Raw genomic sequence first — 19023 nt, 5'->3', positions numbered from 1 at the left:
GTCATCCAAAGCAGTTCTCATCTGGAAATGACCACCCTGGCCTCTCCGTGGCTGCTGAAGGGCCAGTGGCCCTGGTGTCTGCGGGGAGCCCTGCATTTGTCCCTTCAGCTTCTTCCATTTCAGTCTTCGATGCTAAACAAATTACATGCAGGATGCTGCACGTGTTTTGGGGTTTATTTTCCCCCTTGATTACCCYATACAAGCAAAGTATCAGCCTGCCACTGCATCAACAGAGTCAAAATGCAGTCGGTCCTAACTGCTCTGCTGCTCCTGCTGCTGAGTTCCTTCCTCTTAGCCCTAACATCACTCTGTATTTCTCTCTCGATAGCCTATTGCTCTCAAAATTACAGCTGTGAAATACTGTAGTCGGACCATTATGCAACTGAAAACCACACCAAGAACTTCATTTATCCAAGGGAGGAATAACTGCAATAGAATAGAAGACCTCACCAGCATTCCTGATCATAGAATGATGTGACTGGCAAGAGCAGTGGTGGTATAAACCAACACTCCTCACAGGAGGCAATTCATTAATTTAGGAAAAAGAACATTTGTCACCTCGATCGCCAACATTTGATAGAAAATAAAGCTAGAATTTCTAACTACCATACCTACTATTTCTACCCTAAAGCTACTGCATGTGAAAGGGGATATCATCTTCTTTGTGACTAAGTCTGTAAGGTGCAAGATGCTACATCATGGCTTGTTGAGAAATTTCTAACACAGCCTGCCAGTTTCGTACAGAAAACATCTGTTTTCAGTAACTGAAGCAGAAATACGAGGCAGGATCAAGAAGTGAATAAAGAGTAATTTTCAGTGCATCAAGCAATCTAATTGAATTACAAAGCACTTTCTCCTCTCATAATTCACCATCCAGAATGCTAAAGTAAACATGATTTTCCCTTAATGGAGAATACTGGAGGCTCTTTTTGTTCTTTTTGTTCTTTTTGTTCTTTTTGTTCTTTTTGTAATATGTGCTATAATCTAACTTTATATTCTATAGTTTTAATATTTATGGAAAATAGTTTTCACTCTGTTCAGTGTCATGTCTTTTTAGCTGTGGTATATTTACTCTCAAAATAGACAGACCGATACTGTTCAAGTACATACTTACATAGCTGGCATTATTATTTTTACAAAAAAAGGGGCCAAGGTGTGTGTGGGGTGGGAGATCATATTCAGATGGGGGCAGTTTTGTGCAAGCCCCACAGTGCAGCTATTTCAGTGCGAAGTTCTCTCTGCAGAACAGTTACTCTAAGGCCAGGCTGAAGTAAATCTCCAAAATTAAGTACTAGTCAGAAACCTAAAGCTGGGACTTTGTGTCATATGCAAGGTGGGAATATTGCAAAGTAATGTAAAATAGTTGCTGAAAGTTTTATCAGTTATTCAGCATTCTTGATTTATGTTATTATACTGATAATTAACAGACAGTGTAATTCTAACCATACAGAAAGACTAAATTTATTTGTTCAAAATAATTCATTATTAAGTAGCTCATTTGGCTGCTCTGTTGCAAGAAGCTGAGGAACGTCTCACAAAAATGCAGTTTACAGTTTAATACAGCAAAGAAAAATCTCTCAATTTCCTCTATTTTGACAGAACCCAGCTCAGATAAATACATGTCTGTGAGTAGAGGGAAAGGGGCATGTGGCAGGGATTAACTACGTTGCCAGTGATAATACCTGCAAATATTAAGCAATGTGCTTCTCACGTGCCTCTGCAAGTGAATGAAACCAATCCCTCACACTGATGAAGAAAAGAGACCAGGAAATTTGAGATTTCCAAGTGTAGCCCTGTGGCCAAATACCTCACCTAGCATGTGTGTTTGTAAATGCAAGGTGGGCATGGTGGACCATGRCAAATAACATAAACTGGCAATTTTGTACATGGCCTCTGCTGCTGYCTCTACTTGAATGGCTAAATATTTTTAGGAAAAACATGACCACAATCATCACAGTTTCCTTGAAAGGTCTTTCTTTGGTACTTCAAAACTAGGTTCATTATTCTGCGAGTTTTCAAGTTCCCTGACATTTGGTGACATTACCTAAGCCTCGTACTGCAATTTCTCTTCCCCTCTTCTGAGTTGCTTTAAAARTTATTCCGTGACAGATTTTTTTCTTAAACTAACAAATAAGCCTGTACAGACAAGGGAAATCTGTACTTTTTCAAAAGTAAAAACGACCTCTAGAGGTATTTAAAGCATTATGTTAAAAAAAGACTCTGCTATTAAAATAGAATCTCATGTGCCAAGCGTCCTAGATAAATGTCTAAGATACTATGGAGTATTTCACAGTGTCCTCATTCAGCTAAACTCATGGCACAAAGAGTAGATTGTTGGCCACTGAATTGTAATGACTTTCACTCATCTGGTCTGCTTTGGGAATGTATTCTTGGTTACAAAATCTAGTTCAGATGGGGCTTTGCACATCTGAGATTTGAAGAAGAAAGACACTATAGCTAAGAGCAGTTTAGGATTACAGAGCATTTCTCCACTTTTGCTAGGGATCTGCATCTTTTCATTCACATGGCAAGTGCAACACCTTGAAAATAGAASGTAGATCTTCTCAAACACTGCTAGAAAACCTCCAAGTGATAATGACTGAAGCTGAGGGAAACTGAATCTTTTTAATTGCTGTGAATTCCTCACTATATGTAAACATACATCATAGAGTATATAGGAAACAAAAGCTGAACTATCAGTACTCCCAAGTGTGCTCAAAATGACATTTCTGTATTTGTATGTACAGTATCTCCATTTATACAGAAAAACAGTGTTTAAAGGCTACTCCTTAGGTAACCACACATATCCAACCACACAGCAAACTAGTGAAAATCAGGCTCCAACAGCTTTCAGCTAAGCTACAGCAATAGGCCTCAACACGTGCTCGCACTACGGTCTCCTCCTTCATGTCTCTCTAGGACATACAAGGGGTTGACCTGCAGAGGTCCTCTTCCATCTAAAGTATTCTGTCACAGCATGAGGTTTCTCAAATGCTTCTTTGCTTGTGAGAAGTGTATATGGACATCAGAATCTGTGAGATGAGAATCCTTCTGAACAGAATACTCTCTCCACAAATAAATTATTATAAACAGCCTCKAGAACTCTGGAATATCTGCACTATTTTCAGGAAGAGCTACTGATACAGAGTTATCGTTTTTGCAAGGGTGTCTCCTTACCTCTTAATATGCTTTACTCACAACATGCTCATTTCAGTGGAAAAGCACACAGAGTGAAAAGTTCCTCAGTTATAATATATCCAAGACTGTTCCTGGGTAGGATTTTTAAAGGTACTTAAACAATCAACATATCTATTTCCTAGAGACTTTCAAAATTTGTCTTTCTAGGCAAGGTAGAAGCTTTCAAATACTGTAATAATTCACAGAGACTCTGAAAACTCCCTTACCTCTTTCTTCACCTCTTCCTCATCTTCCAGTGTCAATGCTGCCAACTGCTTAGCCCTCTGCTCCATCAGGTTTACATATCTAATTGGATTGGATAAGGCCTCGATCACATCTAAGAAATAAAACAAATACTTCACTTGCAAGGTTGTATGTTACAATTCTAGTGTTCCTCAGGCTTTAAGACATGCTTTCTCTAAAGATCTGTTCTTTAGAGATATTCTTAGGCTCTAAAAACAACAGTGCTATCATGTGCAAGTTCCCTAAGATGAGCCAGCAAACTCCAGCAGAAGGAACACATGTGCTGGCAGTATGTTTTCACTGATCCTGATCACCATTTTTGTAACAGAGAGCTATGAGAAAAATGGGGCAGACAAAAGATGCTGCTTTGGTTGAGCTTTTTGCAATGTCTTTGAGTTTGTGCTTGGGTGACATGGATGTGCATTTTTGTAAACGTGGTGTTTTATAATGGATTTTCATAGTCTTTCAACAGYGGACACCTTGGCTCCTGCTCCAAGACATAGAGCAGAACAAGGAGCACTCTACATAGAGTGCAGCACTTCCCTCTGCTTAGGAGCARCTGCACACAACTATGTCATGCAAATAAAGTTTCAGTGACAAATGTCTGTGACACTTTCTCCTCTGGAGTTGCACAAAGTCTGCTGAAAGCTACTTTGCACTGATCCTAAACCACAGGTAGATGGCTACAAATTGAGCTGTTCTGCATGAGTGATGAGCCAAAATGAYCCATCAGATGCAGCACTTTGTTCAAAACGCTGCTATCCCACTATATCAGATCACTGACACCCCATCCATGTTGCATTTCAATTAACCTTTACATTTCCCAAAAGAAAAAAAAATCACAAAAAAAAAAATCACACACAAAAAAATAATCACAAAATTACCCGCATAAGTATCGGGTACATAGTCTTTGACCTCTATGTACACGAAGAGAGCTGGCAGTGTCAAAGGCTGGTTCCTTTCATTCCTCAAACAGATGTAGTGATAGCCTGCAAAATAGGAGTCACCGAGGTTAGAGCACACACGGGGTATTTCCAGTGTAATCGTGTTATCATTTGTCATTGACAATGTGGCTCCAAGCGAGTCAGCAACTCCAGGGGCTTGGGCAAGATTCACCTGAAGGTTTTCAGAGATAAGCATACAGACAACGGACTTAGATAAGCACAGGAATACTGAAGTTTAGAAAGTATTTCCACTTTATTTTTAAGTCCTTGAAGGATGCTAAATTGCCATTTATACTATTTTTGATATATTCTATTTTATTCCTTCTGGTTAGATTTTTTTTTAGTTTTGGAGCTCTTGTTTTATTTCCAAAAGCAGCTTCCGTTGTACTCAGGAACCTCAATTGCTGATAGAACACAGTATCTAATTAAACAACTAAGGCACTGTGGCACCTCTCCTCTAAAGACTCTGTCAGAATAAACCCTATCGTGTGACCAACCTTAGAAATGTGTTTGAAAAAAAACAGAATTTTTAGATGTCTTGAGAGCTGTCTTGGAAGGGATAGGGCACAACATTACAGTGCAGATAAGCCAAGTTAATGGTCAGCTCCAAGTCCCTTCTTCCAGCCTTCCACCACCTCCTCCTGCGCCTTCTGTTGTGCACTGACACTTCYCTGACATTGCAGGTCGTCACCTCAGCAAGCTCCCCTTCAGAAAAAGCAACTTCTGGAAAAAGTTTTCTATCCATTAGAGCTGCATCCTCTGCCCCAGGAACTGCAGCTCTTATCCTAAGAGAGGACGATGGAGCTGTACACACAGGCAGTGGAAGAATATATCAGTAGAAGGATGTCCTTTTCTGGGACAAACTGATACACACTCAGGAGTATTAATGTTTCAAATCTTGCTTTGGGAATAATGGCAATTCTGTGGATTTCTGCAACAGTACAATAGTTTTCAATAATGTATAATAGTTTTCAATAATGTATAATAGTTTTCAATAATGTCTCATTCAGGTGTGAGTATTCTCCCCAAAATTAAAACAGAAAGAGAAATTACATATTACAAAGCTGTCTCAGTTCCCTTGAGCTGAATTTTAGCATGTCTGGAAGATAAAATAATCCCTCCATCACATGCTGCAAGCAAATAACCATGAAGTCAGAACAACAGAAGACTGGCCTGCGGGTAGGAGCTCTCAGAAGTGCTTGTATGGTTTTAACATAGCAGCTTTTCTTCAAAAAAGTRCAAACTTAAAAGGAGCTGCATCAGGGAGCGCCCTTCTGAATAGGCTCTGTGCTGCTCAAAGGGATGGGGATCCTACAAACTGCAGCAGAGGGAAATCCTCCTCCTGCTCCTCCTCTYCCATCACCTCTCTTGCTCCAGCACTCTCCAACCTACCACCAGGCAACTGGATCTAGGAACTCCGCAGAGAAGTGGAGCAAGGTGACGTCCTTCCTTTTCCACTGGGGCTGAGGCTTTGAACATATCTATGGCCCACATGCTTGCCCTATCTTGGACTCCTGCCACCCACCACTGGAAAAGTGGTGTTGAAATCTGACATCTCCCTTGCTCAAAATGCCAGGGTTACCACGTCCTGCTGAAGGACACCTAACAAGTATGGCCTCGCCTGGGAAACCAGGGCTGAGTTCTCAAACAAGACAACTTCTAGCAAAGTGGCCACGCTACTTCTAGTAACAGCAACAATATGATTTGGAAGAGATCAGAGAAGGTCTTTCACACTTTCAACAATGAAGATAAAATAACTTTTGGTTCACCTAAAGGTTTTGCAAAGACACAACAGCTTGCATATCCACTGTCAGTCTTTGCACACGGGCCTGTAAAAGTTACCCCACAGGAGCCTTCATTCCCAGTGCTCTTCCATTCTTTGTAGGAAGTAGCAGAAGTGCTGTTGATCTACAGCAGTTGAAATTCCGGCTTGTTGTTTCCTTTTAATTTGCAGTGTGAGTCTCAAAACAGAAAAAAGTTTACCTGGCCGAATTGCTGAGACGGGCAATATCCGATGACCAATAAATTTCCCTCCTTCTTCATACACTGCCAGCCTCAAACATGCCAGGGAAGGTAAAACAACCTAATAGGAAAAGAATGTCACATTATTAACACTCTGCTTGGAATGAAGYTGCTTCCAGACACAGGATACACCACAGACAGAAAGAGACTGTTCTGTCCAGCAGGTAGCAGCATCTGTACATTTGCAGGAAATTTTAAACACTTTAAAAGAGCACTGCAAGGCACCTGGGCAGCTCCATTCTTACCACATGTGAATGGGCTCTGTTCTCACAGCCCACGTTTGCTTATTTTTCCTTTGTGTGTTTGCCAGTGGGATTGCTTATTTCTGAGACAAGTTGTTGATAGACATGCTAGTGCTGAAAACTCACTAAGCAACTCAACATGTTTTGCAGAGTGTTAAAGGATGAGTTACACGGACATGTCAACCCAGGGAGATTTGCAGARCTGCAGTCCATTTCCTGGCAAGGGTAAAGAGGTTAGTCAGGCAGGATGCTTGCCAGCATTGGTGGTCAACTGGTGGTGACAACAGTGTGGTCAATTGCATAAAAAAGAAGRAAAAACAGAAAAAAAAAAAAAAATGCAAGACAGGTTCCTATGCTACCCTGCAACTTGAATCATTTTGGATATGCTCTTAAACCACAGAAGTAAAAAAATCTTAATTTTATTCGTGCCCCGCCAATGAGACTTTAAAAAATGTGCAGCATAATTTATCTCATTTTCTTGTCAATGTGAAAACATGTACAAATCCAAGTATTTTAACGTAAATGAATTCTTTTTTGTAACATGTCATGGTAAATTTTATCTAGATAAAGAAAAAAAAAATCTCAAACCAAGTTTTTCTATCAATTCTTTTCAACATGACTAAAAATAGTAATCCATGCTGCTTCTGGGCATACAGGCAGTCAAGCATAATCATAACTAAATAGAGAAATGAAGTACTCTAATTAGAAGTTCCTTGCAGAAGAAAAATGCTAGCAATGCTTCCAAAGCTGAGCTCCAGCCGCCTGCCAAAAGAAAGTCATTCAGAAAGCAAAATATCCAGGGAGGAGGGCTGTGCTCCCTGGCAAGCACAGGGCTGCATGCTGTGTGTAAGCATCCCCCCTTGAACTACCTTTGCCTATAGACATGTGAGAGAAGCTGCCTTTCCTTGGATATTGGTACTCAGAATGCACTAAACACACTGTCCAATTAACAAAATCTCAATAATAGCAGAGCTCCTGTCAGAGAGGTGCTGTGAGTATACTTATAACACCTAGGAAGGCAGCCGTGCTGCATGATCCTGAAACAGGCTTAGCTTTTCTGCTGCCTGCAAGTTTGGGGATTTGAGCCTGAGTAACACTGCTCAAAGTGCACGAGTAGCTCAGGGGCCTATGTCTCATTTCAGCTGGTGGCATTTAGGCTATTCCATCACCTGGGTTAGATTTTTGCAGCACAMTCTAGTGCTAAATGGAGGTAACATTACTTTGAATGTGCTGGCTTGGGCAGCCTAATTGGTACAACTACAGACACACGGTGTTGCTTGCAGGTTAACACACTCTGCTTCTCAGCAAGGCTGTTCAGCCCAGGCAAAATGCCATGGAAACCCAACAGAACCAGTGCTGGGCTCTGTGCTGGCTTGTTTGCTCAGCACAGCACTGCATCGTGCCACGGAGATCTGGCTATTGACATGTCTGCTGTTTCCAGCTGTGCCAATGACACAACAAGGTCACTTTTAACCTGACCTATTTGAGTACAGCCTGGCGTGGCTACAGTAGAAATGCAACACCAGAAGTGGTTGACAGTGAACAGCCAAAGGAAAGCAAAAGAAACCCTGACATTTCAGATCTCTTTATATTCTTTCTGGTAAATGCAAGGTTTCTGAAAACAGGGAATTATCCTCCTGGGCAGAGATCAAACAGTTATGATGTGCTGCCGGGATGTGAGCGTTGCACTGACCTTCTTGAACACTATGGTTTCCTCTTCCCACACAGGATTAACTGCATTGCCTTGAGAGGTCTTAGTCTTCAAAGCTTTTCTTCTTGTATCCACAGGCAGGCCAAACATGTCGACTTCTACGTAGGTACCAACTTTTTTATCCGAAAGAAACTGACCTGAAATTATCTAAAAACAAAATAAATGAGGATTACTAGAGATAATCTCGGTTGGTTAGGAAATGACTGATTGAAATGCAGATGGGTAATTCTCATTAACGATAAGACAGCATGTGTCCTTAAAAACAACCATCCCCAAACAATAAACAAGCCACTGTCTAACAGGGCAGAGAGAAAAGTAACTTAGGAGGCCTGCTTTTCTGGGACCTCCTGACCTTGTATTCCCCTGGCAGGAATAATGCAGTTAAAACCATGCTCCTGGCCTTCCCTCAGCAGGAATACTAATTTGGGTCTCATTTCTCAATCTGTCTGCCTATTTTCACATGACATTATCGCTGAGACCTGCAATTTCTAGCCAGTTTCAACCACAGGTTGAGAAGATAATGCTGGACAAAGAGAGTTGTGAGCAGCAGGGAAACTGCGGGTGCCTTTCCTCCCTRGAGGGAGAAGCTAAGCTAAAGAAAACACGTATTCTAAGACTAAGGCTCTTCACAGACATAAAGTTTTGCTACAAAACTGAGAAAATTACTAAATAGCTGGTGTTTGCTATAMCTTACTTTAAACCTGAAACCAGGTAAACTAAAAACTTAGCCAAACTACTACAAATTCAGTAACTTTCTGGTAACTTGTATGAAAGAGAATATATACAATAAAGYACTCTAACCCGCAATACGAAATGCAGGACAAGATCCTTCATATTTTAAAAAATAAATGTCATTCCCTGAAAGTAACTGCATTTTATTTCCCTCAGTTAATATAGTCATTTGCCAGGCCACTGCAAAACTGATACGTATGTTCTGACACAGTCAAGAGAGCATTTTCATGGGTAGTATACATACCTTGACAGACAAGGTATTAGCTACTATTCCATCCACTATACTTTCAGTAAAGGGGTCAAAATGTTTGTCTGGCCTCCTCATGAATTCTGGTTTTAACCTGTATCCGCTTTTGCCATTGTACTCGTACATTCCCATGTTTATTTGCATAGACAAATCTAGATGGTAAAAATAACGATAAAGATTAGTTCTGAGTAGATCTCAATCATCAACAAGCAATAAAATAACATTATTTTATAATATTGCATATTAATGCAATGCATACAATATTGCATAATAATAATATTGCATTGTAATTTCAMATATATAACGCAAATAGCCATTTATGGAATACTGCTGCTTGTTAAAAGAGGTTTCAGATTTGACTGCAGCYACCCTTCTGGATTCTTTCTGTAAGAAAAGAGACATCTTTTGGGTCCTACTTTCTCAATAACACAATTTCACATTTCATAACACAATTTTCATATTTTAGAAGGTGCACTTATACTGAGGGGTTTTGTTCCTGAGTGTCGTATTGATTCAGGACCTGACCTAGCAGAGTGCTCATGTCTCTAACCCCTTCCAAAAAGAGGATCTACGTGCCTGATACCTGGTTGACAAGGGGTCTGAGGAGGTTTCTAAGAGTCTGTAGACTATGTTGACACCATGGTGTTGTGCTCCTGGACAGTCCTGCCTCCCTGCTCACCCATGCAAGGATTCTGTGGAGCAGGCCACAGCTCCCACACAGGCTGTGTGGGGTTTTCCTTTCCAAGGAGAGGCAGCACTACCTGGCTAGGACTGGGAAAGGAACAAGGCAATGACACCAGCCCGGAGACAATGTGGCTGGGATATGTACTGGGACACAGCATTCACAGGACGTGTACATCTCTACAAGAGTCATGGCCCTGGAAGACAACACATCCTATTTCAACAGTGACCCGTGCATCTAGGAGCTTAAACGTCTTTGTTTTTTAAGCACTCAACTTTTAAAATGGAATTTGTTATCTCAGTCACTTTGGTCTTGATAGACTGAGACTTTCATAGACAGGAATAAAAAAGTCATTGCCAGATCTAAAACGCTGCTCAATAGCTACTGATTACAAATGATGTTAACACGGAGATCGGTATGTGTGTACATTGTACTAGCTACAGCATGTTAGTTATGAACGTTCTGTGGATTTGGTTAAAAATATGATAACTAATCTTAAATATTATTCAACTGCAGACAATCTTTTGGTGAATAAAGTCTTTCCTATCTCTCTGCAAAAACCTGCAGAGAAGTGGATGAGCACAGTTTATTAAATCAAAAGCCATCACAACGTACCTACAGTCTGGAAGTTAAGAGCAACCATCTGGCAGCCGGCGTTCCAGAAGACCTGCGGCATGTAGTTGGAAGAATCTACACGGGTTCCCTTTGGATAAATTCGGCTGAGCTGCATTTTGTTGTATCTAAAGTGGGAGTAGTTAAGACTTGGTTCACATGATGAAAACTACCTTGCAGAGAGGTTACACAATTGCATTATTCAAAGGCAGATGATCTTTACAGAATGCCACGGCTTTGCTTTTTAAATTTCAGAATTTAAATTTTCAGAATGTTTCCAGAGGTCCATAATTTTGTAGAAGACATGGTAAATACAGAGTGATTAAAGGTGTTATTTGTTTCTGTACAGAGTACATGGAGTAAGCAAGGAAACAGTGTTCATACTCATTAAAAAGATAGCATTCATAAAACTCCACGTATCATCATGATTACTAATTTGTGATTTTCATGAGATTGTGTTTATACAGACTAATTAGCTGTAACCAGCAAACCTTCTACTTATGAGAAAGAGGTGCTCAGCTAGAAAGTAAGGGCTTTTAGAGCATTAGTGTCCATATACAAACAGAAAGGTAACTACTTAAAGCCAAATCTATCAATCTCAGACACTAGAACATGCTGCAGGTTATCTCTGTCCACTWATCTTCTTTAAGGCATTATTTTATATTGATCATTCTTTCTGAAGTGCTGCCATGAAAACAGACAGTGAGAAACACTGAAAGGTCTGAAGAGACCTTAGCTTTTCTCTAGAAGTTACAAAAGAAAAATKAAAAAGCAAGTGGCTGCTGATAAAAGTCGTTCTTGGGACCACAGGAACAAGAGCTTGTGCACATTCTTGTATGCCTTTGCAAAACCCAARTTATCCTGACAATTTAGTCCCAATATGGGACTAAATGGGACAATTTAGTCCCATAACTCCTTCCATCTCACATGGGRTGACTGGTTCAACAATGAGAATAAAGCAGCAGATATTCAGTATGGAGTCTACTCCTTCTACTGTTAGTTCACATCATGAGGATTCATGTCAGCTTTTAAATCAGTTCATCAGAACTCAACTCTTTAAATTCATCCAGAAATACAGTCAAGCCTACATATTTTATTAGGGTTCCCATTTTCCCAGCTCCTCTCCCCAAATTCCAATAAAGCCCTGTAGCAATTCTAAGATAATGGAAAGGCTAGGAAAACAACTTTCTGAAAGTTAAGGATACTCCACAAATTCCACAGGAGACTTTGTAAGTTGCTCGAGCCCTTTGGTTTCCACGAAGGAAGACATTTCAAAACTCTTGTTGCGTTCTGCAATTTTAAAGAGGAAAGAAAACGGTGACATATTAGAGCATGAAATCATATGCTGTAGATGAGCTGCAAATGATGGGTTCAGCCTCCATCCCTCTAACCCACCTCCTGTTCACCAGCTCCTTTCAGAGCAGCCTCAAAGGATGCGTCCATGCGATTCCTTGCTGAGCTCCCTCTGCACGAGCTCAAGGGCTTTGTCAAGCCCACACTAACACTCCCTGAGCAGAGGGGATTGCTGCTGCTGCACCAGCAGCAACTCACCAGAAAGTCAGTGCATGGGCAGGAGCATCTCATGGTTACTTACCAAATATCATGTTGATATATTCAGGGAAACAGAGCCCCAAGCTCATAGGTGAGGAGTAGAGGTGACGTGGTAGCTATTGGGGGGAACAGAGAGGGTCCTGGAGTGGGTCTCTATGCTCTCTTTGCAGGTGGATGCAAAGGGTCTGAGACAATTTGAAGCTGCAATGACTAAGTTCCTATCAGATTAAACTAAGCTATGGACTAGCTCTGCCTCCAGTGCTTCTTGTTATCTTCAGCACGGCTGGGGAAGCTCCCACCTGCCTCGAAGAGTGTCTCAAACATTCTTACCTATTCATGACCAAAGGTGTACCTCTGTGCCCCAGCATGTCCACAGACCTAAACCTCGAATTATCTGGGGCTTCTATGAGCTCTTCAGCTTGGTTCAGCTTTGTGAGCTGGCATGCATAGCCCACATGAAGCTTCTAGGTTAGTGAGTTAAACACTCATTTGTAACTCAACCTTGCCTGATAAGGGCACAGCTTTCCAATGCACCTATGCTGTTGCAAAAAGCCTACAGGTCAAAACCTTTCAGTCAAAGTATTTTTTTTCCTTTAAACTTTTGTACAGCAAGTAAGGATTCCTGTAGAAAAGAGCTTCCCATGTCATCACATCATCAGCTGTGTACATTGCCTAGAAGGGGGCACAGCACTGAGAGATCACGTCCGTGCAATGTRTCGGCATCGCTCTCTCTAAATAAGGCAAATACTGCACAGGTTACAGCATGAGCTCTCCAGCCTCACCGCTCCATGGAAAGCAAACAATAAGCCAGAGAAAGAGCTTGCCCTCATCTGCCTTTAGAAGTAATTTAGAAGTAATCACTCCATCTCAGCTCTTCATCAGAGATGGTGAATCCTCTCCCTCCCTTCTCTTACTAGTGGACAGCACTAATGGTGACTACCAGTGTATCACTTAGGTAATCAGGCAGTTTGTCAATGAAACAGTATTCATGTATTCATGCTTCCACGTTCACTTTTTGCTAATTGAATTACGAGTTTCTTATGAATAACCTAGAAATGATCAACAGAGTCACGTTCCAGGAAGGGAAGCTTCCCTGGAGCCTCCAACAAGCATGTCTGCTTGCTTGCATCACGTGAAGGAAACACTGCAGCTGATGGCTATCCAGAGAAAGAAGAATGAGGTGAAATCTTATAAAATGACACTGCTGATTTGCTGTTTGACCTGTCCTAGTCTTCCTCTTCTTCACTCATCATTACTTATTTACTTTAAATCATAGTTATTCACTTGCCTACTAAGAAATGGTGACTGCATCTGTTGTATCTCCATAGTTACTTTACTAGTGTATGACGGCTCTGTAAAGCATGAAAAACAATCTTCTATTTCTATTAACCAAGGAAAAGAAAAGAGCTTTTTAGGCTATTTTGAATACAGGTGCTATACAGGTGCTATAATTTGTTGTAGCGATATATTGTGTCTCTCAGTATTGTGTCTCTCTGTATTAAAATAGAAGAGTATCGATTTAAAAACAGAATGTGCTGTTCTTAAATGATTCAGCTACTGCGTGTCCATGGATTAATCAAAATCCTAACTAAAATAAGCACAATTATTATCTTATAGGATCTAGAAAGGACTTAGAAACCCATTTGAAGAAGAGACTGGCCAGGAAGAACGTTTCTCTTGCTAGTGATGCACTACACCATGTTATCTCATCAAAAGGAAGTCACTACAGAGCAGACAAACTCATCAAAAATTTTGAAAAACACCCCTAAATATTTCTCAGTTAGGTACTGTGGGACAGAGGGAACAGAACTAGCAAGGTCTCTGGTAGACCCAGTTCTATTCAGCGTTTTTATCAACAACTTGGTTGCAAGATTTGAAAATACACTTCTCAAATGTGGCAGGTCTCAGATGTGTCAAGTGACAGGAGCAGTGAAGTGCTGCAAACACTACGGAGGCCAGGATCACAAATCAAACCAAGTTCTGAATTAGAAAATAATTTACTAGTAAAATGCTATAATGTTGAAAAGATGACACGGCACTTCGGAAACAGAAGCCAGGTGAACAAATTGGGCAACAAGTGGATAGGTGGCAAAACAGCAGAAAAAGTTTTCTGTGGTGATAATGTGCTAGTGATATTTACAAATAATAAAAATAATTAAAAGAAAGGTTTCTGATTCTGCAGCTAGGTCATTTTATTTGAAAAGCCTTTCTGTCTCCAGTAAAACTACATTTATGGTCATACTTAGGCATGTATGGAACTATCTGCATTAAAGAGTAAACTCTTTTTTGTCACTTTGATCTTAGCTGCTGTAAACCYATGACATTTCAACACAAAGGTCTTTCCATGGAGGAAAACCTAAGCTTAGTCTTCTGAACACATTTTTTAACATGCTGACTACCTTCATACTACTCACAGCTTTAGATACTCAATACTAGGAACAATTAGTACATACAGATAGAGACACCCAAGCCATTTTGGACCATAGCTGGTGAAATGTAAACAGCAAAAGGGGAGTTGAAATACAGCTATTTTGTCGACTCGTGGGATTTTAATACATTTAAGGATGATGCCAGTTTCAAGGATCTATAATATTTGCTTGGCAATGGCATGCCTCAATTAAAAGGCAAACAGAAAAAAGCTTCTTTGAAAAACTGAGATTTTACTAAGCATTGCGAATTAAATCAAAGAAAGAGTACAAATAAAACATTTCAGTAACTGGAAAGGAATTAAAGACTAGAACCAAGCAAATAAACCTTTGCTTTCTATGCCTTTAAAGTGAAAAAGTACTCATCTAGTTCTTTTCTATTCAGCTGATGTTCACTAAATTTAATGAATGGATGTTCAGCAGGAAGCCAGGGCCAGGAGTAAGAACAAAACCCAGAAGTCAAGCTACAGAGGCCACTGCTTTAATTAACCAGCAATATTTAGTACTTTTTTTTTTTTTCTACACAAACATCAGAAATACTCATTCCTCATGAAAGAGTTCACAAGGTCATATCTAGACTTAGAGTAGTCTGGACATGAACAATCCTTTACAATATATATAACTCAGAAAGGCATGGGCATGTGATGCAGAAGACACCTACACATGAGAATTTAGGACAGCTGCACCATCTTGCTGGGATTCACATGACTTCCTTGCCAGAGGGAGCATTTCCTTCCCACCACGTACATGTAACACTCATTAACATTCATGGAAATTAGAAATATCCAATGGACGCTATTACAAAGGAATGGTACAGCACTGTTTACGATTATGTGGAATTTTCTGTATCTGCACACATACATATARATAGGTAGATGACTTTTTAACATTTACTTTTTTAATATTTCCTTTCTGGGATGTATTAACACTATTCTAATTGAGCAGCTATGATTATATCGTAAGTTATTATTGAAAAGAAATAAATGGAAAATCCTGAATATAGTGATGGACCCAGGAACCCATTGCTTGTCCTTTGCCAAGGCTTCCATAAATCTGCAACATATTAAACAGCTACATGCTTTAACTAAAAAGCTCCAAGAACATACTGTAACCTGTCAAAACAAAGTGAAAAAGGGCAGGCAAACAGTAGGGGGTTCTGCTCCAAGGAAGCGAAAGCTGCTGCAGAGTGCATTAAGAAGACCATAGAGTGCATTCCCAGCAAGGTATCTTCTGTAAAAGCCAGCAGGGGATGAAATTATGGTCTTTTCTATACAATACACAAAGGTAGGAAAAAAGGAATTTGCATATGGGAAGGGCAAACTCTCTGCTAATCTTTTATACAAGTAGCTCAGGCAAAATATAAATGCACTCCCAGAAGCTAAAGGAATATTTATGATCTCCTCCTTCAAATTCCTTAAGTTACTCTTCAGCACGGACAACAGACACGTTAGTACAACATTTTCAGAAATGTCTTTGAAACTGCAATCACTGTGGATGAAGCTTGGTATTTAGACTAATGCAGGTCTCAAGACAGATGTGGAACTATTAGGCTTAATAAAAAGAGAATGTTTTCTACCGTTGTGTCTGCATCTAACTGAAAGGGTGCAGAGCTAGCATTTCTCTAGAACTTTCTTGCAGYATCTGTGGTTATTTTCAGCAATTTTCAATACGATATTGCTCATGCTTAACTTACTTTTTGATATTTCAAATGATTCAAACTTCACCGGCTGTATGTAGTTCACCAGGTTAGACATTTCTTCTGTGGCCATAGCCTCACTTCCAGCAGTTCCCTGGGATAGGGAAGGGAAAACATTGCAGGTTTAGCCTACCAAAACCCAGGGTGCCCATCAACGCAGTAACCATAAATAACAAGGTGTCTTCTGCTAATCCTGGCTAAGTGAAGTCAATGCCTCATACAAGAAGCTTCATATACTGAGGAAGAGAACTTAGCTATACATTTTAATGTCAAGCTAAGCTGATGTTGTATTCATTCTGTCTACAGGGCTCCTAGAGATGGCATTGCCTTGATACCGGTATGGTGCTTATTTGGTGTTTATGTGGTGTTTTATTTCCAACAGTGTTAAATCCTACAAGCAGCTGGCTAAAACAGATCTGCCATGGTGTTACTAATTCTTATTCTTTGATAAATTAAAATATAAATGAACAAAGCACAAATGTGCTTCCAAGCTTGTTAGTAACCAAGTTCAGAAAGCTGGTGTGGCAGGTTTCCCAGTGCTCTGCTTCCTTTCTCCACTAGATGGTAGTCCAAGTCCTGGTAAGACAAGTCAACTCACAATTGTTGGAACAGACTCATCAAAACAAAACAAAACTACAGGCTTACTTCATCCATCGAGGACTTTTTACAATCATCATCATAGTCATCATCATCATCGCTCTCCATCTCTGCTTCTCCTGAAATGTTTTAAACATAGGATTATTATTGGTTGAAGCAATGGTTATAAATTTATCAGGCATATACTTGAAAAACGTCAAACCAGCACTGCCTCAAGGATGCCATGTCATATATGTATTCTTTGTCATAAAACAAATCAAACATAGAGTCTGGAAGGATTTATCTGTGTTCTTACTGTCCCAACAAACAACAAAACCTCCTTTGCAGCAGCTGGATGGTCATTATTTGGACATTACGGAGTGGGTGTCAGAACTGAGCAGAGAGTGGTTGGTGTGCTGAGGAGATGGCCCTATCGTTAGGTCACCACCGTGGGGTTAGGAAGACAAGTCCTAACTTCCTCTATGCCACAGGGTCATTGCAAGTTCTTGAACAACTGCCTTCACCCCATCCATGAGTGGACAGGGAATGGCATTCACAGGATCAACAAATTTCACATGAAAATTGGTGGCACTCATAGGCACTGTGGTGACAAAGACTGTTTAGACAAATCCACCTTTCTTAGTATTAGTACTCTCTGTGTACCAAGGGGGCATAGCTGGCATGGGCTGGCACCAGAACATCCAATTTCAGTAGCCTGACTTCAGCTACGTTCATCGAGCCTGGCTTGATATAGTTTCCTACTCAAACTGAGACAGCAGATCTCAAATTCACCAGCTGAGGGCAGTGCTAATCAAATAATGTGAAAAAGAGGCATAAAGCTCATCTTTTCCTTGAAAATGTACTGAAGGCATAAATGGGAAAAAATAAAACACATTTAAACCTTGTTCCCCATAGCAGTATACTCATCAGATTCCTATGGGATGGACTCAGGTTTTTTATTGTTAATTAAAAAATGCCTCCATCCCTCCAACAAAATATTTTGATTTAGTTGCTCCACGATTCAGGTAATCCATTAAATAGTATCTATTTTTACTTTCTCTCCTGTCTYTTCTATCTTTCTCTTTAATATTTCTTACCACAGCTTTGGCCTTCATGGGTATTAAGAAGACTCTGAAAAATGAAGTTTAACTTGCGCTGCAATCACCCATCTGCCCCTATGGATTAACAACTCTCCTTAAAGGCTTGATTGCTCACAGCTTTCAGCTCTCTTTAGCAGTAGCAATTTTATTTTGGTAGCACACAAATCTAACCACTGTGCAGCATTCCCAGACTCTCCAGAGAATGGCAATTCCCTCTCTGTTCCTTATGCCAATTGAGGGTCTAATCCAAAGCCTGCTGAATCCATAAAGAAACTCCTCTTTATTCCAACAGGTCTTAAATCATGCCCAGCGGGTCTCCTCAGAACATGTAGAGCACATATGATTTAAATAACGAGTGCTCCTTTCACAACCAAAGGATGACTACCCAGGCCAGACGCAGATGTTGAAATGTCAGGCTTTTTATTCATGACCATATTTCCTCCTGAACATTTCATTGAAGAAAATAACACGATTGCTCAAGAGGCTCAAGGGATGGCTCAGGGAGCTTCAGCGAGAGCCAGTCGTGCTCTCAAAGGATTTGCAGCATCAGTCTTTGCATGGGAAGCCCTTGCTTTACTTATCCAGACTGGCAAAATAACACTTCTCATAGTGCACAGAATGGGAGAAAAGGGCAGACTTCAGCCAGCTTGCAGCGCTGTGCTACCAAGTAGATGATAGCTTGTTCCTACCAAAAGTGTCCAGGGAGGAAAATATGCAACACATTACCCATTTGTTAAGAAAAAAAAAAAAAAAACAGAACCCAGAGTAACTCCCAAGGAGATCAAATCTTATTTTCAAGTTCTCCTTCAGACAGCAGATCCAACAAAAGTAACAGAGTAATGATGCAAACAGACTAGAAAATAATATGGTTTTAGACACTGACCACATCTGCATYGCCTTTTACCCAGAGGCACAGTCCTGCGCTCAAGATCAAACTTCTTGTGCTATGCCACTGCTGAGAGGTGACTCAGAGGAAGCCTTGGCCAGACTGAGGAGATCCCTGAGCCGCTGACCCCAACTTGCTCACTTGCCTTCAGTGCTGGACCAGGTGCCAATGCCCAT

General features: G+C 40.5%; 1 protein-coding gene across 2 annotated transcripts in view; it reads right to left on the bottom strand.

The window, feature by feature from the left end:
• PLCB1 (phospholipase C beta 1) overlaps window positions 1–19023 on the bottom strand; it is a 145129-nt gene that overhangs the window by 64229 nt on the left and 61877 nt on the right. For both annotated transcript variants that reach the window (XM_026052907.1, XM_026052908.1), the window contains exons 12-20: window positions 16931–17001; window positions 16283–16379; window positions 11818–11902; window positions 10616–10740; window positions 9316–9470; window positions 8322–8486; window positions 6348–6447; window positions 4305–4409; window positions 3405–3514 (exon numbers count right to left, since the gene is read on the bottom strand). In XM_026052907.1, coding sequence (XP_025908692.1) covers window positions 3405–3514; window positions 4305–4409; window positions 6348–6447; window positions 8322–8486; window positions 9316–9470; window positions 10616–10740; window positions 11818–11902; window positions 16283–16379; window positions 16931–17001 — 1013 coding nt within the window. The remainder of the gene's footprint in view (window positions 1–3404; window positions 3515–4304; window positions 4410–6347; window positions 6448–8321; window positions 8487–9315; window positions 9471–10615; window positions 10741–11817; window positions 11903–16282; window positions 16380–16930; window positions 17002–19023) is intronic.

This window comes from Nothoprocta perdicaria, unplaced genomic scaffold, assembly GCF_003342845.1.
Source record: "Nothoprocta perdicaria isolate Ctin4 unplaced genomic scaffold, notPer1 scaffold_93, whole genome shotgun sequence".
NCBI lineage: Eukaryota > Metazoa > Chordata > Aves > Tinamiformes > Tinamidae > Nothoprocta > Nothoprocta perdicaria.
This window is presented reverse-complemented; position numbering and strand designations above follow the sequence as displayed.